This window comes from Gordionus sp. m RMFG-2023, chromosome 1, assembly GCF_954871325.1.
Source record: "Gordionus sp. m RMFG-2023 chromosome 1, tfGorSpeb1-WG-v2, whole genome shotgun sequence".
Lineage (NCBI taxonomy): Eukaryota > Metazoa > Nematomorpha > Gordioida > Chordodea > Parachordodidae > Gordionus > Gordionus sp. m RMFG-2023.
The window spans coordinates 48,778,180-48,805,214 of record NC_088775.1 but is presented as its reverse complement, the minus strand read 5'-3'; the positions used below and the strand labels follow the sequence as shown (position 1 = coordinate 48,805,214).

Here is a 27,035-nt window from a genome sequence, read left to right as displayed (position 1 = left end):
AAACGGGAACAGTCAATATTAAAAAGTTGCATCTCTTGCCAGCAGGGTCGAATCGACTTTGCAGTAAAATTTTATAATTAATACTTTTATTAAATTTTTTAAATTTCTTTATTAGGTATCTTTATCCGTTTGCGCTTAAATTTCACTCATTACTTTCATTTCAACATTTAAGGCCACTTAAAACCTTTTTCACATCAGTTTTTTTAGGTCATTTATTTAGATTATATAAGATATTTTTATTTTTTATTTCTTTTAATTAGCGTATTAAAATTTTTTTATAAACTAAAATATTTCACGAAAAATTAATACTTTGCAGTCTTCATTTTTTCTAAATTATTTCGTTTTAATGCTGAATTCAATTCTTAATAACTCTGTTGATGATGTTAACTCAGAGTAACTTATAAATTGCTCGAAGATGTCTTTTTGGGCAATATAATCCTTTTAAACCATAATTGGAATCAAAATAGGTAGAATTTGTGATTCTGAAATGGATATATATATATACAAAGGTAAGGAAACAAATTAAGATTGGTGTGAAAACTGGAGCAAAAATTACAATAAATCTCGTTTCTGAAATTTAAGGTCGGAAAAAATATAACTTGAAGTTTATCACTAGCGAGATAATCATGACCTCAAAAAGAATACGATTAGAAGAATAAATTATAATTACCATAGGTGTTCACTTCAAAATAACGGCAATTTCAACTTTATTTGGATCTCAAGGTGATGCAAGCTTTAATTTATCCAAAAAAATCTCAAATAATTTTAGCATAATGCTATTCCAAATTAATATTGATAATGCTATAAACAAACCAGAAGTTATTCTATCCTATACTAGACAAAAGCGGAGTCGATACGATGGATATAATGGTAGGCTGTTATAATGTCAAGAGAATAATTCCAACTTGGTCACTTGCAGTATTTTATAATATGATGGCTGAAAGTTCAATGAATTTTTATATAATATGGCTACCTTTATTCCCAAATTATAGAGATAATGAAAAAAATTCCACACCTTTATTTTCAGCCCTGATGGCAAAAGATGTGTTTTAATTTTTCTGGTAAACTTAGGATTAGCGATTACAAATATTTAATATATGCAAGAAAATAAAATTTGCAAAGTTATTCAATTTAATAATTTTACTTAAAATAGTGTTGTAAACGAACATTCTTGAACGAAGTTCGTTATTTTGAAAAAAATGATGAACGGCGTACCTTTTATTTTTGACGAACTTTGAACGTGAACGCGTTCCTTCTAATTTTTTAAGAAAAAACTCTTATATTTTATAATCAACTGTTCTTTTTTCACATTTCAATTTTTTTAACATGCCATTACTATAGTTTATTAATTTTGATATTATTGTTTATATTTTAATTAATAGATTAGCATATTATTATTTCACATCATCATCTGATTGATGAATTAACACCATGGCCCAAATATGATAAATATTTTACAGTAACATCTTATAAAAGGAAATACAATATTTACCATATATAAAATATGCCTAAAAAGTATTATATCAGTTTAAAAATCTTCAAGTTCCAAATTAAAACGACATTTGATTGTAATATTAAATATTTTTTATAATATAATATAACTAAGTAAAGTCATTAAATTTGAAGAAAAAATGCATTTGGGCTACTTGACGCCAACAATAACGATAGTTATTTTAAAATTAAAAAAATTAGTGTCCTAAAATATGGTCAAACATTGATAGACGAAGTATTAAATGGGATTAATAAAAGGTATTAAACCTATCGCTATCAAATTAATTATACATATATTTTATTTTTTTAAAGATTTGAACATATATATATATAATAAGATCAATAAGTTTTTTCAATTATACATCCAGTATTCAAACTTCAATTCCACAGAATAAACCTATAAAAAATAAACTTATATCGTTTTTGAAAATGCATTCAAAACCCTAGAAATGATAATGCAAGAACTGTTAATTTCGAGATATCCTTTTTTTTGACGGGAAAGTAGAGGATGGATTGGAAGAGGATAACCTATCTCAAATTTTTGAAGCAAAGGACAAAAAAATGTTTTTAATAAGTTCCCCACTTTAAAAGAATTCTTTATTAAGTATAATACTTCAATCCCCTCATCTGCCCATGAAGAGCGCGTTTTTAGTATAGTTAATGCCGTATTAACTGCCAAGCGTTCTATCAGATAAAAATCTTTAAAACAATTGAAATAATAATTAATAAGAGAAATTTTTTATAAATAAAAATATCTTTTTATTCGCTATTATTTTTAACATGTCTAATATATTGTGTTCTAAAATATAGGATAATTTATTTATAAATTAAATTTAAAAAAAATTTTATCATAAAATTTTAAACAAAAGTGAACGCGTGCCTTTTTTTGAAAGTGAACATGAACGCCTTCGATTTTTTTAGAAATGTTTACAGCACTAAATTTAAAAGATTTATTAACTTTCAAATTTGCCAAGGGAAAAGTTTTTGAATTTCTTATTCCCTCGGCTACACCGTTATTTATTTATAAATAGAATGTATGAACATGTTATTGTGGATAATATTAAATATAGATATTAATTGATTTCGATTTATCCTGTTGTAAATAATATAATAAATATGGCACATATTTATAAAATGATCAAATGTTGTTCTTAATATAATTTCTAAATTTCATTTTTAATGCAGTTATGGGGTTTTCTATTGTTTTCGAACAGAAATTTATATTATGTAAACAACATTGTTTATATATCTCGTTTCAAGAACATCATAGATAAAAAATGTCAATAAATAACTATTTTACCATTCTTTCGAACAAAATTTTCAATTATATCCTATGCCTTTGTTATATATTTTTTGGAAAGTAATCAAGAGATTATTTGAAAACCTGAAAGTAGGCGTTTAAGGAAATCATTCTTTTATAGAAAACTATCAAATATTGATGACATTCACTTGAGATATTAAATATATTTGATTAAAAAAGAAAATATTTTGTGAATATGTTAATAAATAATGATTTAATTTATATATATAAATAAACATTTTATGTAGAGTGTCGGCCCTCATGTTTTTCAATTGTGCCCATCTGCAAATTATTATGATTGCAAATCAATGGCTATTGGTTCCAGGTCGCAAGCTGCCAGGACTTATTTGGAAAAGTACACTAAAGAGATAAATCAAAGTTAATAATTTGTAAAAAATATATTTTTATTCATTCAATGTAAGGCCGATAGACAATTTTTTTGCTTATCCGATCCTTTAATTAAAAATTGCTTGTTAATGATAATTTTAAGCTTTTGTTTATGACTAAAAAAACTCTTATAAAATAAGTATTAAACGTTTTTCTATTCTACATTTATGCTACAAGAAATTAAATATTTGTTTAGAATTCATTTATTATAATGTTCAGAGTGGGTGGTTTCATGAAATATGGATACAGATTCTTTATAAATACAAGTATCTTATTAAAAATAACAATAAGATACAAGATGTGGATATTTGGGCCATCCCAATGTCAAATCGATCAAAAAAGGCACATTTTTGGCCGACCCCTTTTAAAATGTTAAAAATTTCTGGAATTATTTAGATAAGTAAATAAATGAAAGCCGTTTATTTTAACTTGCTAGCACACCTGGTTCCCGAAATATAGGGGCTCAAACGTGCAAAAATGGGCCACTTTGGAATCTGTAAAATTTTTAAAATGTTTATATCTCAAAAACTATTTAAAGTAAAAAAATATATAATATATCAAATTGTAAGTAAAAAAATCTCTAAAGGGCTATTAAAAAATAATAAAGATTGGCGCCAATACGAGTCTTTAATTTCCGGTTTACCTATAATGCTTTACCTGTATTTTTAAGCAAAAAAGGGAGTTTGTTTTCGAAATTTTTTTTTGCTTTTTATTTAGACACCTTTTATAAATATATATACTATGTCAAAACCTTGGCGATGCTATCGACTCTTCCGAAATATACATTTTTACCAAATATTGAAGAAAAAATAGATGGCCCTAATGGATGAAAAATATTAATACGTTTATAAGCAATATGATAAAATTTTCCAGTTCTTTTTAGATCTCTACTTTGACACTATAGCGAATGACTTATTAGCTGTTATAATGTATAACAGCTACAGTAAAAACGAATATTTTATTAAGCATATTATCGATTTTATTTTACTAGTATATTATTTTACAAATAAACTGTTTAAAAAGATCTCTTTCTGCGTAATATTTTTAACTTGTCCGTTCAGATTAATTTTAAATAATTCAACCCGTCTGCAACTTATTATTTTAGGGATTTGGATAGTGCAAAAACATATATTCTAGGTGCAGAACAATTAAAATTTTATTCTATATCACAGATGGACGCATCAAATATTAAAATGTTGCAACCCATTTAATCTTTTATTTCAAACAACACTAATACCGATGTTTACATTGATTTTTTTGTCATTATTTTATATGATATGGAATAATAAAAATCTGTGTATAAATTATAATACAAATGTTTTAAAATGAATATTTACTTATCATGGCTCTTAAAAATGAAAAAAAGTCTCAAAACTTAAAATTCTAAAAATATGTCATATTTAAATTTATAAAAAGGTTTGTATTTATAAGATATATATCAGTCCCAGCCCTAATTCCGGGTCGACCGTATATTTACTTTTTTAAAATATAACCAGGCAGGGTCTAAATTTTTTTAAAAAACTCGGGCCTGGCCTAAGAATTGTTTTTTTAAAATACCCAGACAGGGCCGAATATTTTTAATCGTCATTATTATCTATAAATATTAAAAATAAATAAGGTATATTTAAAAATTGTGCATCATCATAGAACAATATGTATTCATTCGCTTATATTTCCTATTTCCATTTTTTCGATTCTTAAAAAATATTTCTACTAAAATAGTATTCAAATTATCTGACTCTGATTGAAACTAAGATAAATTTTGTTTTGCATATCAAGAATCTTTCAATATATAATAAACTTTAATCATAATCATATGTAAAAATAATATGAACCATGGTGTTATGCCCCACTTGCAATAACAATGTATCCCTAATAAAAGGAAATAAAATTAGTCATGGTAAACGTGCCAACAGATGCCCTTCATCAGGGACTTTCTTTAACAACAATAATCCTGTTATGCCTCCATCTTATCCTGCTCTTATTAATAGTATTAATTTGGAACCAATACCTACAATTTCAAGTTCCAACAATATCTTCAACACAGAAACAATCCCTACAACTATATCTTCATGCACAGATAATAACATTGATTCAACCTCTATTGCTGAGGCACAAGAATGGCTAAATTTATGAAAGAAAGTCTCCCACCCACAATAGCTCACATTCCAAAAGGTGCTCGAATTCTATTTTCACAATTTTTTTTAAACTATTTTAATCTCCCTAAATAAAAATATGAAAAGCTTAGATAATTGGATTAAACTATTATCACTTATATATTTAAATCTACATCTCCCAACATCAAAATCAAACTTAACACAAAACATCAAAATAACATTAAATTCAAATGACACTAATTATTTTGATATTCCCAAACAACCTCCACATTCTTTCAATAAGCTTTTGACAGATAAAAAAAATAAGCTTTTGACAGATAAAAAAAAGGCCAAACTTATTGAAAATAAAATCAACTTGTGCAATGTAAATTCAGCTATCAATTTAGCTTGTTCCAGTGATACTATGGCCCCTAATGATGATAAAACTCTCATGGCCATGCAATCTAAACATCCTCAAGTTTCACAAATCATCTTCCCACCATCTAATAATCCTATTCCACTAACCGAGATGGAAATCTTGGATGCAATCATGGCATTCAAAAAAGATTCTTCTGGAGGCATTGATGGCTTTTGAGCCATTTATCTTCAAAATATAATTAAACATTTACCATATTGCTCAATCATATCTTTCATAATAATATACCTAATTCCATTAAGCCCATCATTTTTGGAGCCTGCATAATATCCTTAAATAAAACCAATGGGGACATCAGACCTATTTTAATAAGGTCACTCTTCTGGCGAATAATTTCCAAAATAATTTGCTCTTGTATAAAATCTAACTTTCCAATCTACTACAACCAAACCAGATTGGTTTTAATGTTCCTGAAGGATGTGAAGCTGTATCCCACTCGACACGTGTCATCCTCCATAATACACATGATCAATACATTCTCAAAATCCTACATAATGCCTTCAATTCACTTAGAAGAGAACATTTTATACCCTCTTTTTGTGAAATTTTCCCAGATTATACAACATACATCGCTGCATGTTACAACCAACCCACCTTTTTAAAATTTAATGATTCTATCATTCTTTCTAAATCATCCAACAAGGAGACCCTTTAGGTCCGCCATTATTATGCAAGGGCATTCAATTAATAATCAATTGTGATCTTAAATTAAATGTATTGTACCTGGACGATGGCACACTAGCAGGCCCTTATAACAAAATCATAAAAATTCTATCAATTATAAATCACTTAGCCCCTATTACATGACTGTCACTAAATCCTCATAAGTGTGAATTTTATTCCCCTTCTGAATAGGACTGCCCACCCGAAAATTTTATATCAATGGACAAAGCTAACTTTACCCATCTAGGTTCACCTTGGAGGGGAAAATGCTATATCTCATTTCAGAGATGAATTCTTAGTCAAATTCAATAGATTGAAAAATATTTTAAAACATTTGCCTGCTCATCAGGCTTTTTATTCATCCCAAAGATTTTACATACCCGTTCATCAACAATCTTCACTTCCCCCGAAATATTAATAGATCTCGAAGTCTATTTAAAAAATACTCTTAAATATATTTTGAACATCAAATTCTCATCACTCTCCTGGATGCAAGCTACCCTTCCTCCAAAACTAGGAGGTATAGTTATCCAATCCCCCATATCCTTGAGCATTTCAGTCTTTCTATCCTCTGTTGCTAAATTTCGATTTACACTTGGAGACTTGGATACTATCGACCCACATCATATGGTAGCATTAGACCTCTGAAGCAAAAATGCCCCAAACTGCCCATATCCATATTCTATAAGACAGAGACTCGAATTTGCCATTGATACAGCATTGCGTCGAATACTTATACTTCAAAGCTGTTCAAAGAAAATCTCCATCTCTTTTTCTTCACCTAATCCTAACCCCAATTATACATAATGACTACAATACGACTTTTTCTCCAGATCAAATATATCCAGTCCCATCCACATGCCACCTGGGATATGAATGGTTAGAAACTATACCTAGCTCTAATCTAAGCTTGCTATTTACAACGAAGAACTCAGAATAGCTATTGGTCTACGCTTAGGCTGCGAAATCGTAACGCCTACAACATGTGTCCTTTTGTGAAACTCACATTGATAGTCTTGGACACCACCCCCTACACTGTCGTTTCTCAAAAGGTAGACTAATTCAATCATCAATAGAACCCTGAAATCCATAAATATTCCCTCTTCGCTGGAACCCACTGGCCTAAGCTACAATAATCAAACCAGACAGGATGGAATGACGCTAGTCCCTTGGAACCAAGGTTTACCCCTCGCTTGGGATTATACATGCGTAGATCGTTTTGCCAAATCTTTTTCTGCCAACTCCATCACGAAAGCGGAGAATACAAAAACCAATAAATATTGCCACCTTAATAATGTTTCGTTCGTTCCAGTAGTCTCAGACACCTGTGTATCATTTGGACTCCAAACCCTTAAATTATTCAAAACATAGGGCAAAGGTTACGTTTATCCATAGGTGATTGAAAAGAAGGATTCTACCTTCGACACAGAATATCTATCGAAATCTGTCATTCCAACTGCATATCCATACATGGGTCATAAGCCCCGCCAACCATATCTATATAAAAAAATTTTTTAATACCCCTTCTTTTAATTGTATATTTTTATATTGATTATAGATATAGTTGTTAATATGAAATTATTATATTTTATCAATGTATTATAGTTAATTAAAATATGTTTTTTAATGAGATTCATCGTCCTTTGTATATCATCTAAAATAAAAAATTATTTAATATTAAAAAAAAAAATTTAAAGCAACAATGAAACACTCAATATTCAAAATATAATATACCTTTTAGGGCAAAAATTTATTTTAGATAAATATCATTTTATCTATGTTCCTTTATCCCAAATTCAGGCAGTTACATATGTTAGGGAGAGAGCGCAAAATGGCATACATAAATATGATAGTTATAATAAAAACGGTGGCTGAACTCATAAATTGATGAATATATTTATAAAATATGTAACTATAATTGGAATAAAATTTCCTTTAACAACAAAATTTTAAAAGAAAACATTTAAATAATAAAATAATTCTTATTTAAATTTATTGCTGTCTCAAAATTATGAATACTAGATATAACTGATAAATTGATAACTAAAATGAAAATGTTTAATAACACTAACATGTGTTTCAATTATCTTATATTTGCTATCTCATGATGCATTATAACTGCACAGAATATAATATTTTTTATTGCATACAAAACTTTATTGATATTTAGATTTACCAACTTATTTATTTTTCATAAAAATTTTTCCAACTTATTTATTAAACATCTTTAATATGTAAAATTATTTTCTTAGATTGATTATTTATTTATCTTGTTTTATTTTGTAGTTTTTTTATCTTCAAATTTCATTATTTTTATAAATTAGGTGATTATAATTGTTTGATTGAACACGCCATAAAAGCTCTAAAAGAAACCTTGCCTAGTGAAATGGAATTGAATGACAAAGTTAAATATACAAATTAAATGTAGTTATTTTTTTAAATAAATATTTAAAGAATTGTCAGATTGGTATCGTGGGAAGAGAAACATCATTTCATATGTTTTCGAAAGACGATGTCAATAAACACGTAAATTTATAATTGGCTTGCCATAATAAATATTTTTATTAATTAATATGATAATCAGTTGTTAAAAGATATTTTTTAAATGGATTTAGATACATTACATCGTCTAAAAATGTATCTAGAACAGGTGCATTATCTAAGAACGTATCTAGATATAGATACAATTTTTATCATACTTATATACAGGGTTCGCCGTTGTTCTTAAATAAAAACTCTTATGACAGCATAAAATATATGAACAATATTTTTATATTTTGTTCTCACTACTCGAACAAGACAATAATAAAAATAATGTCAATACCCCTATTTTTATGGTTCTTTTAAATAAATTTTCATTTAAAACAAGCATTTAACAAAAAATAATAATTTTACATTAAACTTATAATTTTTCATTAAAGGTCAAGAATATCTAAAATTATTTTAAAAATTCAATATAAATTTATTTGCGAAAATAATATTATGCATCAATGGTTTTTATTTTTCTAATTAATGGGCATCATGGCTAAGCAAAGATTTATATATTCCTTTACATTATTAAATATCCTTCACAATCTTGAACTGATATTTATAGATTTTGGGGAAAAATAATAATATTTAATGAATATTTATATTTTTTTATATATAAGTTTTAATAATAAATACGTTTGAATATTTTTTTAAATTATTTTATTTATTAATTATATGCCCATATGAAATAAAATGGATTTTGCATTCAAACATTTAATAGAAGTGTAAAATAAAAGATCAATGTATCATATTTAAAGACAGATACAGATACTTCGAAAATAGTATCTAGATATAGATTCAACTACTTTTTATAAAAGTGTATCTAGATACAGATACCACATTTTTATATCTAGATACTTTAACGAATAAAAACCTCTTTCTGAAGTTAAAGAGTAAAGTTTATGTAAATTATGTGAGGAGTTGCTTAGAAGCCAAATTGGAAAGAACATAGATGGGGATGATTAGATGGATGTGTGGGGTATCTCTGAGAGAGAAAAACTAACAAGGAATTGCGAGCAAGAATGGATGTAGAAATGATTGGAGTGGTTATGCAAAAAAATAGACTAAGATGGTTTGGGCATGTGGAATATAAGACAAAAGATGACTGGGTAAAGAGACGCAACTTGATGGAAGTAGGACCTAGAGAAAGGCCTAAGATGACGTGGATAAAGGTGATAGCGGCGAATATGAAAAAGATGAATCTTACTAATACTGATGCTCAGGACCGTAAAAATGGGGGAAAAAATCAGGCCAATCTGGGTAAACCCGGAAATTCCCCATTAAACGGAGAAGGAGATACTTTAACAAATCGGATAATAATATCCCATAAATTTTCTAAGATTATTATTACTTTCTTCAACTTATATAAATACAATAACTTATGTTTTTTATAAAGGTCGCTTTGGCTCTGAAAGATTTACAGGAAAGTAAGGTGGCTGCCCAAACTTTAAAAACTCCCATTACCGTTGACATCGACATGCCTCGGCTAGGAACAAGTGACGAACAACCACCTGATGTAAAATTTATATCCCTTTTATTTATTTTTCCTTTGATGCTTAGTGAAGTTATGGGATAAAATCGATCTGATACCTAAAAAATGTTTTCCCAATATTCATCTTTAGCGAAACTTATTACATTATAAAAATATTAGCATAACCCAATATTTCATTGATCTTTTAATGTGTATTTTCTGGATTTATAGAACATCTAAATTAATCTCATTTTCATTCTCGCTTGAATAATTAACCTTTTATTTTTATTAATTCCATAATATAATTAAAAATGTTTAAAAATCAAACAAAGAAAATTAAAAGTCCATCTTTTTCTTCCAGAAAATTTAAAAAAATGTTCATAAATGTCAATTACAAATCTACAGATATTATACGCCCCCCCCCCCCATAAATGTCAATTACAAATCTACAGATATTACACGCCCCCCCCCACCCTTTCTTGAATAATCAAACTGGAGTAAAGAACACAATTTACGTATTTATAAATATAATCCAAATAAAAGTATCCATAAATTCGATAAATGATATAAAAACTGTAAAAATTAAGTTATTTTCTTTCTGTTCCAGGAAGCTCCATATTTTTTCTTAACCATACATAATAGTTGCCAAGTGCTGTTGATTGTCATTAAATCTTAACGGTTAGTAGATCATAGCTTGATTGATATTGTACTGTTGATTGTCATTAACCTTCTATTGAGGGACATATCAATAAATGATATAATTTTAAAAAATTATTTTTGTCTTTAAAGGGCTTTTAATAAACTTTTAAAAAAATGTATCATATTTTTTCAATTCCAAACCAATTATAAAATAAAGACATATAAATTTATTATTTGATAAATAATGTAACAAAACAAATTTATATTAATTTTCATGAAATAATTTAAAACAATCGTTTTTTGTAGTAAAACATAATGATACACCATATTTGGTATAAATCACTTTCGTAACAAATTTACATCCAGGATTTTTGCATCGCGCCTTTTTACTATATTTTGGCCAATTTATTAAATTATGTCTTATTTTTTTCTGTGTAATAAGACTTGTCGGTCCCTTGCTAGATTTTCTTAATATTTGGTGTCAATTGATACTCGTTTTTCATGTTAGCGTATATATTTTTGTTACATTTACAGAGTATTTACTATTGAAATATTAATTCTATTCTTTTACCAGTACCTTTAAAGCTACAAAATCTCGTCTATACATTAACCATTTATGAGCATCATATTAAGTATATGGAATACTATACGATGATACCTTTTACGTGATCTTATGTGAATCCACGCTCCATCTTTTACAATTCTTTTCAGTTGGAAACTGGCAATTATAATAAATTCTATTAGCTCTCGTTGTAGCAATACTCCCTATTGGGCGAGTAATACTTGAAGTTCTATACCACAGAACCAATTATCAAAACACAATTTAAAATTGAAATGTAGGGGTACCAATAGTTGAAATACCGCATTTCCGCTAGAAGCAACATCTGCTGATTTTGAATCAAGAATTTCCTCATCTGATGAGCCACTAAGGTTAGAAACTACCTTCTGGAATACAGTACATTTTGACTATAGATAGCAAATAAAGAACATTTAATAATATAAAAAAAATTATCAAAAAAGCCAAATTCATATAGCATTTGTGCACATTATGTATGTGGGTACACGTACCTTAAAATTTAAATTTTAAACACAATTAATGAATATAACAATCTATTTATATATAAAACATTTCTTTTACCTTTATTTAATAAAATTTTTAACTTCCTGTTCCTTAAAAATTTGTATAAGGGAAATGGCATAATTTATAAAATGGGAAAAATGCAACTATTCGAAAGTTGTAAACTATGTATTTTAGAATTTTTATATTGATAGCTGTCTTTCATTTTTGACAAAATTAATTATAGAAATAAATAAAATATATGTGTATCTATTATACATCATGTGTATAAAAATGTAAAAAATTTTATATTAAAATATATATCTATATGATGTACGCAATAGAGGGTTAAATCTTAAAGGTTAGTGGGTCATAGCTTAGCATCATTGGTCAATCATGATCTTTCTAAGGCTTGGTATCATTAATCCGCCATCATTGTAGTTGATTGGACAGAATATTTACAATAATTAAATCAGTCAAATGTGTGTTTTTTTTAAAATTATATCCTAATATATTTTTTTCCTTTAACATTATCCCAGAAAAACTTCTCACTTATCAATCATAAATTTCAGATATGTACACTAATTTAGGATCCCAATATTTGCATACAATGAACTACTTTCCTCCCTACTTTGGATCTAAAATAATATCAAACCTCCAAAATTTGAAAAATAAAAAGTATTCTAAATTACCTAATGGCTCCCTCCATTATTATCCTTTACATATACAAATCCACATTGATACATATAAAAACAAAAATATTTTTATTAATTTACCTTTACATATATGTAGACCTGGCACACCGATTTTTAGCTGCCGTCAACAATATCGGCGTAAATTGGCGCAGTTATAATTTTTTTTAATTGCTTAATAATTTTTTTTTAAAAACAGATAACACTACTTACAGATATCTCGGCATAATTTTTAATATTTATTTAATAGAAAACTCATTATAAATTCCGATTTCGTATTTATATAATTATCATGTATAAAAATATATAATTATCATGTATAAAAATCATTTTATTTAAATTTTCGGGACATAATGATGATCTCCCTGAATTTAACATCAATCCAGTGGTAGAGAAAATTCTTTCACTAGGTGTGTTGGTCGGCGAAATGCAATTTTTTTGGCGAGCTTGTAAAGATTGGGAAGTTCACTCTTCTTTTCTCTCCAATAAAACTCTGGCATTCTTGTTCTAAGTCACCTAACTTGTAATCACAATTTATATTTATTGAATGTTTATTTGCTAATTTAATAACTTGAATTTAATAATTCCCCTTAATCCTCATTAGCTATATTTACTACCTGATTATCATCATTCTCTATAAGTTTAAGATGTTTTATTATAAATTTTGAAGCTGAGCAATTTAATCTTGGATTTAAAAGAGAAGCCACAATATCTAGATAGTTTTAAATAAAAAATAAAAGAATATCCTTATATATTATTACTTGCAGATTACAAGCCGGAAATCGTAGCGCAAGTTTTTTTTAGGATATTTTCTTTAATTGAAAGGATTTCAGAACTATCACTATCATTTACTATTAAATGTGTTTTAATTTCACTTCTAAAAAGTAACGCCAAGTTTAAAATAGGCCCCTTTTGTACTGAAAGAAAATCGACAGTTTCTTTAAATTTTGAAAGAAACTTCTACCAGATCAGATTCATAGTTTGATAATTTGAAAAAGTGCTTCCCAATTCTTTTCAAAACATTATTAATTAAATTCTTATTTAATCCAGATATGCTTTCTAGCATAATTAATATACTATGCCAACATGTTGGGACATTTAATTTTAAGGTTTTCATATGCGTGGAATTATTGTTATTATTATCATTGAAATTGCCAATTTGAAGACGGATATCCGGGTATGGATCAGTGCTGTCAAGATATAACATGTCTGATGTTAAATCTATTGTACTTAAGCATTTTCTTTGATCTTCGAATTCAAATTCAACCAGTTTTATATCTTAGAGCAGTAATAATTTCTCTAATTCTATTGATGAGATTTCCAACAAAGGGTACCTTTTTAATGCCATCTACTGTAACCAGATATTGTAAACCATGACCCAAACATAAGTGGTGTTCACCTAATCGAACACCTTTTCTAACATTAGGCCCAGCATTTGTGACAATTTGTATTTATTTTATTAAATTAAATTCCTCTTCTATTTTATCAATCTTAGTTAGAATAGTCTCAGCTGTTTGTTTTTGGATAGTTGCTAAAGTAAAGTAAATCATTTCAAAATTATCATTGTTGCTAAAGTAAAGTAAATCATTTCAAAATTATCATTTATTAAATGAAGTGTAAATGTAATATAGTTTCTTCTTCTGTATTGATCTGTCCACATATCAAATGTAATTGAGCATTTTGGCCCTGAGTTAATTTGTTCTTGTACATGTGCTTTCATTGATAGGTAAACATCATTAAGAGCAATACGGCTTAGTGTTGTCCTGTCTAACAAATCAGAATTAGAATTGATAACCTGATATTTCTAAAATAAGTATTTTGAAATTTATAACAGAAAATCATTATGTCTTTAATTTATATTAGACAACAAATTAGGGAGAATTTTTCAAGAAGAAATAAATTTGTTAAAAATTTATTCTAGGTTGCAAAGCTCAAAAACAGAGATGATCAAAACAAATTAATATGCAATTATCCAATATTATTTAAATCATATATATATCTGTAATAATATTGTTAGCATGGGTATAAAATTCAACTCATATAAATCTTCCTCAGTAGCCAATGCTATTTCAATAGAACAAAAATGACATGGTAGATCTATTATTATTATAATAAATAAATATCTATAAAATCAATTGATTGAAAAGGTAAATAAGTAAGCACAACATAATAACACATAATTTCTTGCTAGAAGCCATTTTGAGGTTTTACAATTTGTCTGGAATTTTGGTTTGGATATAAAATATTTTTTTAAATTTTGCGATTTTGATGAAGTATCTACTTTAATATTATGTTCAGAAATCAAGTGTTTTAACAAATTTCCTGTGCTAATGTTTATTGAAAAGTTTTGAATTTTAATTATATTTTACAAAAAATATATTTTAATTTAGTAAAGATTTTGGCTATATATGAGAAAATAATATTTAAAAAAATATACTGTGAAAATCTCTTATTTGAATCATCATCGTCTCCAGTAGCCTTTTCTAAGCAACATTTGCAGTAAAATTTGTCAGAATTTATGAAAATTATTTTGTTATCTCTTTTTAAGAGTATCCAAAAAATTTCCAGACTATGGATTTTTTATTTTCCAGAGTTAGGATATTAAAATTATTTATAGAATTATTAAATGTAGATTCATCCATTTTAAAAATATGTAAAATTATGGTAACTTTTAGAATTGTAGATTTTTGATTGATTGAATCTATAATGACGTCAATATAGATTGATTGAATCTATAATGACGTCAATATAATTATGATTTTAAAATAGTAGAAAATAAAAATTCATCAAAATCCTGATTGGAATTACAATAGTGATGTTGACCAATTATTAGAATAAAAAGGTATAAAATATGAAATTAATTTTTGTGATTTTCTTAAACGGTAGTGTTAGACCCATTCTTGGCTTTCAATCCATCTTTAGCACATGTTTAATATCTAACTTTTATTTTTAATTCTAACTTTTATATTTGGGATTTGCTTACTTTTTATTTCATCACATAATTTTTCTTTTTATTACATTATCACTCCTTTTTTAAAAAATAAATATATCAGAGCCTTGCAAGAGGTATCATTTGCACGACCCAGCCCGGATTTTTTTAAAAAATTTTACGACCCGGCTCGGGTTAATAATTTTAGGCCCAGCCCGCAATTTTTTAAAATTATATTCGACCTGGTTTATTCAAAAAATTACCTATTCGGTATTTTATCATATTTTTCAGTGAGTATTATCATTTAATAAGCATATTACACATTTTATCATTTTTATTCTAAACAGAAATTTAGTATCAAATTGATATTGTAAAAAATTTGTGTAAATAATATTTTGAAAATATAATATATTGTATTAGTAATAATTTTAATTAGTATTTAAAAAATGCATGGTAAGGCGAATATTTTGGATACTATATTATATTTAAAATGGAAGTAAATAATATTTTGAGAATATACTATATTATATATTTCATTAATAAAAATAAAACTAATATTTATAAAAATAGTAGTAAATAATATTTTGAAAATATAATATATTGTATTAGTGATAATTTTAATTTGTATTTAAAAAATGCATGGTAAGGCGAATATTTTGAGAATATATTATATTATATTTAAAATGGAAGTAAATAATATTTTGAGAATATACTATATTATATATTTCATTAATAAAAATAAAACTAATATTTATAAAAATAGTAGTAAATAATATTTTGAGAATTTAATATATTTATATACTATTTATAAAATAAAAATAAATCGCTATTTAAAAAAATGCATGTATGTAAATAGTATTTTGAGAATATAATCTATTTTCACAATATAAAATATTTTATTTTATAATATAAATTTAACAAAATAAAATAATTATATTAAATCATATTGTAAAAAAAAATAATGAAAAATTAAAACTTTCAGGACTCAAGGTAAAATATAACAAATGCAATAAATATTTGACAATTAAGCAAAAAACCAACATTAATGATGAAATCCTATACTCAAGAAAGATAAAAAAAAATTTACAAATTATCATGAAAAAAGAGAAGCATATCTACCTTTTCAGGTTAAAGATTACTTCTTATTTCTTCAAGAATTTTCCCTCCGTTCACAGCTAGCGCTTAATGCCGGAATTGCCAATATCCATTTTGCCAAAATTGGTTTGATGAGCCGCCCACCACTAACAAATAATCCACCTTAATGTTTTATCTATTTTTACATTTTAATAATTATTATTCATCATGAATTACCATCGTTCTATTTGTCGTAAAACGATTGAGTTTGTTTAACAACAGTCGTAATTCGTCTGATCGATGGTAATTCATTAACTTCCTGAGCCCCTTGTAATTTAATAAAGTCTTTTATATAGTTTTATGTCATCTTGCTATCTTACCCTGACAACATACGTAATTGCCTGAATTTGGGACAGAGAAAAAGAGAGATAAAATGATAGTTATAAACAAATTTTTCAATTAAAAAATGCTTAATTTTAAAATCAATTTTATCTCTCTTTTATCGCTTTCATAGGTATTACAAACTTCAAGAAGTTCATAGTACCAAATTAACACTATAAAAAGAGTGCAAGAGTTCGACTGTAACTTAACAATAACTCTGTGGAAATTTCCAAGAATATTGTTGGCAAGAACCTCAAGAATCGGATAGTCAGTATAATAGTTTTCCGATCCCCCATGCTCTTAAGAACTTTTATAATTTCTTCATTTTGTGAATAAACACTATTGAGTAATTATATTTAGAGTTCCAGCAGACTTCTACATCTTGATAAAGGGTTTTTAAATGCCCCACTAATATTTTAGTAAATTGTTATTTTACTAATGGGGCATTCTTCTCCGTTTTATGGATTTCCAGGTTTACCCGGGTAGGCCAGTTTTCCCGCTAATTTTTCTTTTCCATTTTTGACGGTCCTGAGCATCAATATTTGTAAGATTCATTCATATCCGCCTCTATCACATTTGTCCACGTCATCTTGGGCCTTCCTCTAGCTCTTTATCCTCCTTCTTACATCAAGGTGCATTTCTTTACCCAATTATCTTTAGTCATACGTTCCACATGTCCAAACCATCTTAGTCTATTTCGTCGCATTACCACTCCAATCATTTCTATACCCAATCTTGCTTGTCCTTGCTAGTTTTTCTCACTCTCAGAGATACCCTTACACATCCATCTAATCATTTTCATCTCTGTTCTTTCTAATTTGGATTTGTGAGTCGCTTTCATTGCCCATGTTTCGCCGCCATAAACCCTCACACAGCTTACGTAAACTTTCCCCTTTAACTTCAGAGAGACTTTTTTTATTTGTAAGAATAGACGACATTTCTCTGAACTTCTTCCAAGCTTGTCTGACCCTTGCAACAATGGCAGAATCTACTAAACCATCTGCATTTAGCATATCACCCAAATAACAAAACTTATCCACTTTTATAGGGTTAACATTGCTTATCCAGATTACCATTTTCTAGGTTATCATTATTATGTGTCCCTTTCATGCATGTTCTACAAATAAAGGTTATTCTTTCTAACATCAAACTTCCTTTTCTCCCGCTACTTCTATTATATACCCATTTCTGGCATCTGGTGCATTGGATTGAATTTATAGTAACTCACACCACAAGGCCACTTACCGGATTCCTCCATCTTTAGATTTTCCCTAGCAATCATCACCTTTGTCTTTGATGCATTCATTTTCAGGCCCTTTGCTTCCATAGTCATCTTCTATTTACTAATTTTATCCCTCAATTCTTCCTCACTGTTTGCCATTAATACAAGGTCATCTGCATATAATAGCTCCCAGAGAAGTCCTTCACGCATTTCTCTAGCCACCACATCCATTACTAAGATAAATAATAATGAACTCAGCCGGATCCTTGATGAAATCCTACCTTCACCTCAAAGCTTTCACTATCATCATAATCTGTCTGTACTGCTGATTGTGCTCCCACATACATTGCAATCACTGTGATAACCAACCATTCCTCCACACCTGATTTTCTCAAGGCTCATCTAGTAACCTCACGTGGCACCCTCTCAAATGCTTTTTCCAAATCAACAAGCATAATAGAGTTTCTTTTCCTTCGCAAGATACTTCTCCTGTATTTGTCTCACCATAAAAATTACATCTGTCGTGCCTTTTCCCGATATAAAACCAAACTGCATTTCAACAATTTTAATTTGTTCCCTTATCCACTATCCAAACAATGTTAAATGAATTTCTTAAAACTGTGGTTAATAAATGACAACAACAATTTAATCTTTCATGTAATTCCAATGCTTTTATTATATTTTTACCTTGATCTGTAACAAATATTATATTTTTAAAATCGTTTGTGTCAAAATTTAAATTATGAAAATTCTTTAGTAGTTCATCCTTAACTACTATATCAGTGTTTGAAACCTCTTTAAATTTAGCAGTAAATAGATTTCTCTTCACTAGCTTCAATCATTTGATATATAGTGCATGTTAACTGTTATAAAAGAGTTCTTTTTATGGTCATCGCACCATATATCATTGGAAGCAGCCATAAAGCGATTCTTGATTACTGAGGCAGTGTCAACCAATTTTTTTTAAATTTTATTACATTTTTCTTCAAGGTGGCGTGATACAATGGTGGGATGTGAAATTAATGATTTCATCTATTTTACCATACCTTGCCCCAACATGGACTAGAGTCTGACTGAGTGTAAGAAATCCATTCCCAGATATCATTTCAAAGGGTCTAATATCTTAATTTTTCTTTTAAATATTTTAGATTACATTTAAATATCTGTTTTTCAGGTGTAAAAAAATATCAATTTTCATGGATTTATCATCACATTTATGTCTTCTTAAATGAGATGAACCATGATTATGATTATAGGCTAATAAATTTGGACCATTTATAGCACATAGTAAATATTTTTGTTATTTTCATCACTAATAATATTAAATTTGAACTAAATATCTGATTTTATACTTTTTGATTTAAATTATCTTTAATTTTATTTATTATATTACTGGTATTCAGTCTTGTGATATTTTCCCTTCAATACTCTAGTGGGGTATATGATACCCCAGGCTTGCTAGAATATTATATAAAACGGTTTATTATTATGATCTGGAATCTTCAGTAGCTTCATCAAATATATCTTAGAATCTATATTCCAAATTTCATATATTTTGGCTAAATAGTTTTTAAGATATAAACATTTTATGATTGATTGGTGTTTGTGAGACCCCACCAGAGTAAATGCGTAATTTTTTTTATAATTATCTCATTTTTCAAATTATTTTTATCATTTATTATGATTTTAACATGTTCTGAAAGAAAATATAATAAAATTATTTAAAATGTAATATCATATATTTGAGGGATAAGAAAAATTAACATTATTATCATATCCAAAGAAAGAAAGAGATGCTATAATGCTATCAACTTTCTAAAAATGTTGATACAAATGATGCAAGCAAGCCTGAAATTATAACATTTCATAAAATGACTAAAGGTAGGTTAGATATGGTGTAGAATGACAAAAAGTTATACAATTTTAAGCAGGTCTTACACACTTCTAAACATAATATCAATTAATTCACATCATATAGCAAACACAATATCCACTACAAGAAGTAATTTCATATATAAAATATCAATTGAACTTATTAAGCCATATTTAGAAGTACAACAAAAATTATCAGATTGTCCTGACGTTTGAAGGAATCTATATGCAATATATTAGGCAAAGTTCAAAATATAAATCTTATCCACTCGAGTAAGGTGCAGTATGTGTCCTAGCAGTGAGGATGAGATAACGAAATATTTTTGTAAAATATGGGGAAAAAAATTATGTTTGGAGCATATTAATACTTTATGTGATAAGTCAAAATTAACATATTTCAATGTCCTATATTTTTTTTATGTTTGAATGTATTAAATCTTATTTTATATTGAAGAATAAATATCAAAATAATGAATTATAATTATGATATGATAGATAAATTATTTTTTCAATTTAAAATTGAATAAAAGCAAACTTTTTTAGAAAAGTTTGGCACAAATTATAATTATCCTCATTATTTTTAATCTAAGCATAATAAATTAAAATAAATAAATAATTTATCAAGTTTAAGGTTTATTCTATCTTATATCCAAATATTAAATACAAAAGGAGATATATACGTTTGAAATTGGGGTCTATTAAACCCCATCAGAGCACTAACCTCATTTTTTTCACCAGAGTATTGAAGGGTTAAGAATGGCACCTAAAATAAATGTAAATATTATTAAGATTAAAATTTAAATATTATATTATGGTATATTATATTTGCACCTAATATAAATTTTTACAATTAATATTTGTATATATAATAATTGAATATTTGCAAACACATGTGAAATTTATTTATTCTACCATGACAGTAAAACCATAATTATATTATGTAGTCGATGCTATGGGTGTTAGGTAGTGTTAACCTTCACCCAATATTAATCATTAATGTATAAATAGTATATTACAATATATTGCTACATTTCATCTTCATTAATTGGTAGGTTTCCAAAATATTTCTTCATTTAATATATTTGATAATTTCTTTTGAATAAATATTCAACTTCTTCAACAGCTGCTCTCAGAGCTTTCTTACAGATTTATATTTTCTCCTTACATTTTATTGACGATGCCCATCTTGTTTGGATAATTGTACATAATGTAATATAAATTGGCAATTAGTAATTTTTTCAAACCATGCTTTAGCAAAATTACTATATTTATTTATATATTGAGATCCAATCAAATTAATAATGAGAAAAATTCTTTTATTTTTATATTTCAAAATTAAATTCTAATATTTTAATATGAAAATCTTATATTTTAATATAAAATTATAATTAAATCGATGCCTTGATAACAAATATATTTTTAAATAAATTGTAACCTAATTAGATTGATAAATATGCTGGGTCATTCCATGACAAATCAACCACGATTCGGCCGACCCCCTTCGATTTTTTTAAAATTTGTTAAGCAAAGAAAGGTCAATGTAACTAAGAAATAGCCAAAATTTTAGCCTCCTAACATTTATATTTTTGAAGATATTAGGGTTCAAAGTGGCAAAAATGACGTATTTTTACCATTATCTGCCTTCATTCAATTAAGCATATCTTAAAAACTACATAATTGTAAATAACAAATTTAATATCAAAATTACATACAAAGATTCTACTTTTAGATAAAAAAATTTTTTTATTTTTTTTTCCAATTTCCGGTCATTTTATTTAATATATAAGGACTAAAAACGATTTTTTGGAAATAATACGACCTTTAATTTTTTTAAAAAATTTAGTAGACATTATTAAACTCTTCCTTTATATTTATAAAAAAAAATTGGTCTGGGACGCGGCCATCTTCATTCTCAAAATCGATAAAAATGTTTAGAAAAGTGTATAAATATTTTCCCGAAAGGGGGCGTCTTTGTATAAAATTAAATATTAATAAGTTTTTAATGGGTTTTCTTGAACTATTTGATATAATTAAAAGGATTATTCATCCTGTAAGTGAAAATAACAATAAATGGGGCTTTCATTCAATTATAGAAATTGTCTATCGATAAAAGAAATTCAATTTATTTCTTTATTATAAAAATTTTTTCCCACATATACTTAATGAATATTAATAAAATATATTCAACCAAGTTTATAGTTCTTGAATATATGAATCAGAATCTTGTTCATTTCATAGACGCCAAAAATAATATCAAAATTTTCTCTACTCAATTTTTTAAAATAATTTGATATTTTTAAAATATTACAATACAAATATTAATTTATTATTTATTAAATTATATACAAAATAAAAGTATTATCATAAAATAACCCAAAACAGTATAAATAAATATTGGATCGGATTTTCTAAAATCGGCATAGCTTTACTAAATTAGAATAACAATAAATGTTTCAATCAATAAAATAAATAAAAATTTTAAAATTGATTAACCCTTTCGCGCCCAGCGAGATCATTTGTCATTAAAATTTTTAATCAATTAATTTTTATATTTAAAGAAACTAATGGTTGGTACTTAGAGATATTAATTTATAAAACATTATTTATTATTTCATATTTTATCATTAACCTATCAAAATCATTATTTTATTATATCAAAATGTCAAAATGATTATTTTATTATATCTAAGTACAAGTATATTTTGTTCATGGGAAATATTTCGGGCGCGAAAGGGTTTTAATCATTCAATAACACATGCTCACTATATTAATTCATTTTTTAATAAATTTCTTGGTATTTTGATTTCTATCAACACCTAACTCCAAGCCTGGAAAAACTATAGACGAATATACAGTTAAAATTGTAGAAGAATTTTATTGTATGGACGAAGTAAGCAGAATCATGCCAGGCAAGAAAGATTGCGTTTCGATTTTGACCAAAGACGGAAAAAAGAATACCATACCATACATAAGAGATTAATTTTAGATAATTTGAAAAAAATTTATATATATTTTAAAGAAATGAGGCCTGATGTTAAAATTGGTTTTTCGAAATTCGCAAGCATTCGCCCAAAAATTGTATACTCGTTGAAGGTAGTGGTACACATGTATGTGATTGCAGCTACCACCAAAAATCAAATTTAACCAATGATATGTTGCCCTTTAAAACATACAAGCATATTTTACACTTAATAATTTGTAATTCGCCTCAACCATCCAGTTATATGGGCAAATGTGCTAATTGTTTAGGGTTAACACATTTACGCGATCAAATAGAAATATTATTACGTTCTAAGGACATCGAATTTATAACATACAAACAATGGCTATCCTTAGATAGAACCACTCTTGAAACAATAACCAAACCAGTATGTGAATTTATCAATGCCTTTTTTAAAAAAATGGAATCTTTATCATTTTTTTATTTCAACGCAACAATCGTTGTATCAAAACAATCTAAAATTGAACTTAGACGAAGACCAATATTTAATTTTGTGATTTTTAAGAAAACTATAGCTTTATACTTTAGGATGAAGTACAAAATTATCATTGGAATAGGGCTCAATCCACTGTTCACCCTTTTGTTATATATTATAAAGATAATTTTGCCAATATTTGTTGCCTAAATTATGTAATGATATCCGAATCTTTGCAACACAATACAATAGCAGTACATAATTTTAAAAAAACATTGCTAAATTTTATAATTAATAAATATTTTTATTTTGCACAGTATAAAAATCGTAAAAATTTTATTAATATTTGCATTCATGAGATGGATTTCGGGGTACAGGCGAAATGGCATTTTTCTGCTACAGCACACGGGAAAAGTGTTTGTGATAAGATTGGTGGCACTGTTAAAAGATTAGCCGCTAGAGCTAGTTTACAAGGCCTTACTCAAAGTACACATCATATGAATTGTACGAGTTAGCTAAAGAAAATATTAATGTCATATATTTTGAATAGATGACCAAAATAAATTATGATTACGAAGATCTATTACTCAGGGAAAGATTTTCAAAAACTAGATCTATACTTGGAACACACAAAATACACACCTTGATTCCAACAGATCTACATAATTTAAAAGTAAAATGTATTCCAATTCAATAGAAAGTACTTTAGAATAGTTATCATATAATGATGAAAGTATAATTATTGAAGAAATATCAAGATACCTAACGTATCCTTATGATTCTAATTGGTGGTTAGCTTTGTTTTAGTGAAAAATCAAAAGCAGGAAGAAATATATATAAAGTTTCTACACCCACCCGGACCTTCTAATTCCTTTACATTTCCAAGTATAGACGACACTCTTTGCTTGCCCAAATGTCATATCTTAACATTAGTTTCACTGTTAAATGCTACTGGCCTTAAATATACTATATATTGTCGTCACAAGAAAGTAAATGCGCTACCGAAAAATTAGAATCTTTTGAAAGTGAGTTTAAATTTAAATTATATCAATTTTTTTAATATTTAGGGCGCCATATATGAAATGCACAAGATTCTGATTCATATATTCAAGAACTCGAAACTTAATTGAACATATTTTATTAATATTTATTAAATATATGTTATATGGGCAAAAATTTTTATAATAAATTATAAATAAAGTAATAAATTGAATTTCTTTTATCGATAATTTCTATAATTGAATGAAAGCCCCATTTATTGTTATTTTCACTTACAAGATGAATAATCCTTTTAATTATATCAAATAGTTCAAGAAAAACCATTAAAAACTTATTAATATATAATTTTATACAAAGACGCCCCCTTTCGGGAAAATATTTATACACTTTTCTAAACATTTTTATCGATTTTGAGAATGAAGATGGCCGCGTCCCAGACCAATTTTTTTTTAATAAAGGAAGAGTTTAATAACGTCTACTAAATTTTTTAAAAAAATTGAAGGTCGTATTATTTCCAAAAAATCGTTTTTAGTCCTTATATATTAAATAAAATGACCGGAAATTAGAAAAAAAAATAAATTTTTTTTTATCTAAAATTAGAATCTTTGTACCTAATTTTATTAAATATGTTATTTACAATTATGTAGTTTTTAAGATATGCTTAATTGAATGAAGGCAGATAATGATAAAAATACGTCATTTTGCCACTTTGAACCCTAATATCTTCAAAAATATAAATGTTAGGAGGCTAAAATTTTGGCTATTCCTTAGTTACATTGACCTTTCTTTGCTTACCAAATTTTAAAAAAATCGAAGGGGGTCGGCCGAAAATTTCATTTTTTTGCTCATTTGACGTGGAAAGACCCTGCTTTAAATAAAAATTAGTTTATTAAATCAATGTCACCAATAACATTTTAGAGTATTTGACCAGGTCGAATATTCCTACGGTCAATTGATCGACTTACTAACCCTGCCTAGTGGCATCCACTACTTAAAGTTCCTTGCCCTAGTTCTAATTTTTTTAACTCGATTAGGCCCGGCCCATGTACCCAGTAGGGTCGGACTTGCAGGTCTCTCATATATATAAACATGCGCGTACGCAGGAATTTGGTCTGGGGGGGGGATAATAAAATTTATGAAATATCATTGAGCATAAATTTATTAGGACTAATAACTTTTCTAATACACAATTTTAAATTAATGTGAATTATAAAAAAATTATATATATAAACTGGCATATAAAAAAACTATGAAATAAATGTGAATTATAAAATATAAAGTGAATATAACCACCATATGAATCACTTAAATGACCCAAAATAGAAATTTGAATTTTTTGAGCCTTTGGAAATATAAATTAATACACAAAATGTTTCTAAGGAATAATTGTATTTTGTATGTTATGAGCTAATTTTTCAATTATCTCATCCTTGCTTTGCGTTAAATGCCTATGAAATCAAAAGATCCAAAGCATTCAATCTACTTTCAGAAGTTTTACTTCATAGGTATGTTTTTCAGTGACTTGCAGGCTCGGCGCCTGGGCCGGACCGTATTTTAATTTTTTTAAATATACCCGCGTCGGAACACCCGGGCTGGGCCTGAAATTTTTTTTAAAAAAACACCCGGGCTGGGCTTGAATTTTTTTTAAAAAAAATATCTGGGCCGGGCTATATATTTTAAAACCAAATATTTGAAATCGCCATTATTAGCTATAAAAATCAAAAATAAATATAATTTATTTTAGAAAAATTTGGATCGTGCTGAATTCAAAAAAGCAAGGCCAGGTCTGAATTTTTTTTTAAAAAAAACAAAGGCCGGGTCAAAAAAAATTTTGAAAAAAATCCGGCCCGTGCTTAGCAAATGGTACTTCTGCAGGGCTCTGTTCTTCTTAACCCATTAATGGTCAAGATTTTTAGTGAATAAAAATGCTCAATTTTTTCAAATTAATTGATTAATGCTCAAATATGATATAAAAAAATAAACCTAAATAGAAAATCTAGCCTGGTGCATATCTGCACCGTTAACTATTAAGAGGTTAAAAAAGATAAAAATTATGTACAATACTATAAGATCAAAAAACAATAGAAATCTTTATTCTTTTTTTTGTAATTTATAATAAAAACGAGAAAATGTTTATATAATATGAAAATCCTTGAAACATTTATTATGAAGTGTGATTTGACATGTTTGGCACATATATTTTTAGTGCATATGGCAATATCTGCATCTACGTCTTTTTCCAACTATAATTTTGGATAAATAATTTCCAGATGAATCAATATCGCTCTGTAATGCAAACTGACTTGCATGCCCTGTACTTAATTTTTTTTCAATTTTTATTGGTGTTCAAAGGAAGTAGTAACTTCTCGCCTAAATGCTAG

General features: G+C 27.1%; 1 protein-coding gene across 4 annotated transcripts in view; it reads left to right on the top strand.

Annotated features, from left to right (window-relative positions):
* LOC135922665 (proteasome subunit alpha type-1-like) overlaps positions 1 to 27,035 on the top strand; it is a 119,454-nt gene that overhangs the window by 70,835 nt on the left and 21,584 nt on the right. For 3 of the 4 annotated variants that reach the window (XM_065457097.1, XM_065457099.1, XM_065457096.1), the window contains exons 7-10: positions 3,040 to 3,169; positions 8,698 to 8,777; positions 8,828 to 8,899; positions 10,299 to 10,418. In XM_065457097.1, coding sequence (XP_065313169.1) covers positions 3,040 to 3,169; positions 8,698 to 8,777; positions 8,828 to 8,899; positions 10,299 to 10,418 — 402 coding nt within the window. Of the gene's footprint in view, positions 1 to 3,039; positions 3,170 to 8,697; positions 8,778 to 8,827; positions 8,900 to 10,298; positions 10,419 to 12,861; positions 12,916 to 12,960; positions 12,993 to 27,035 lie in introns of those variants that run through there. The other variant, XM_065457098.1, reaches the window with a different exon arrangement.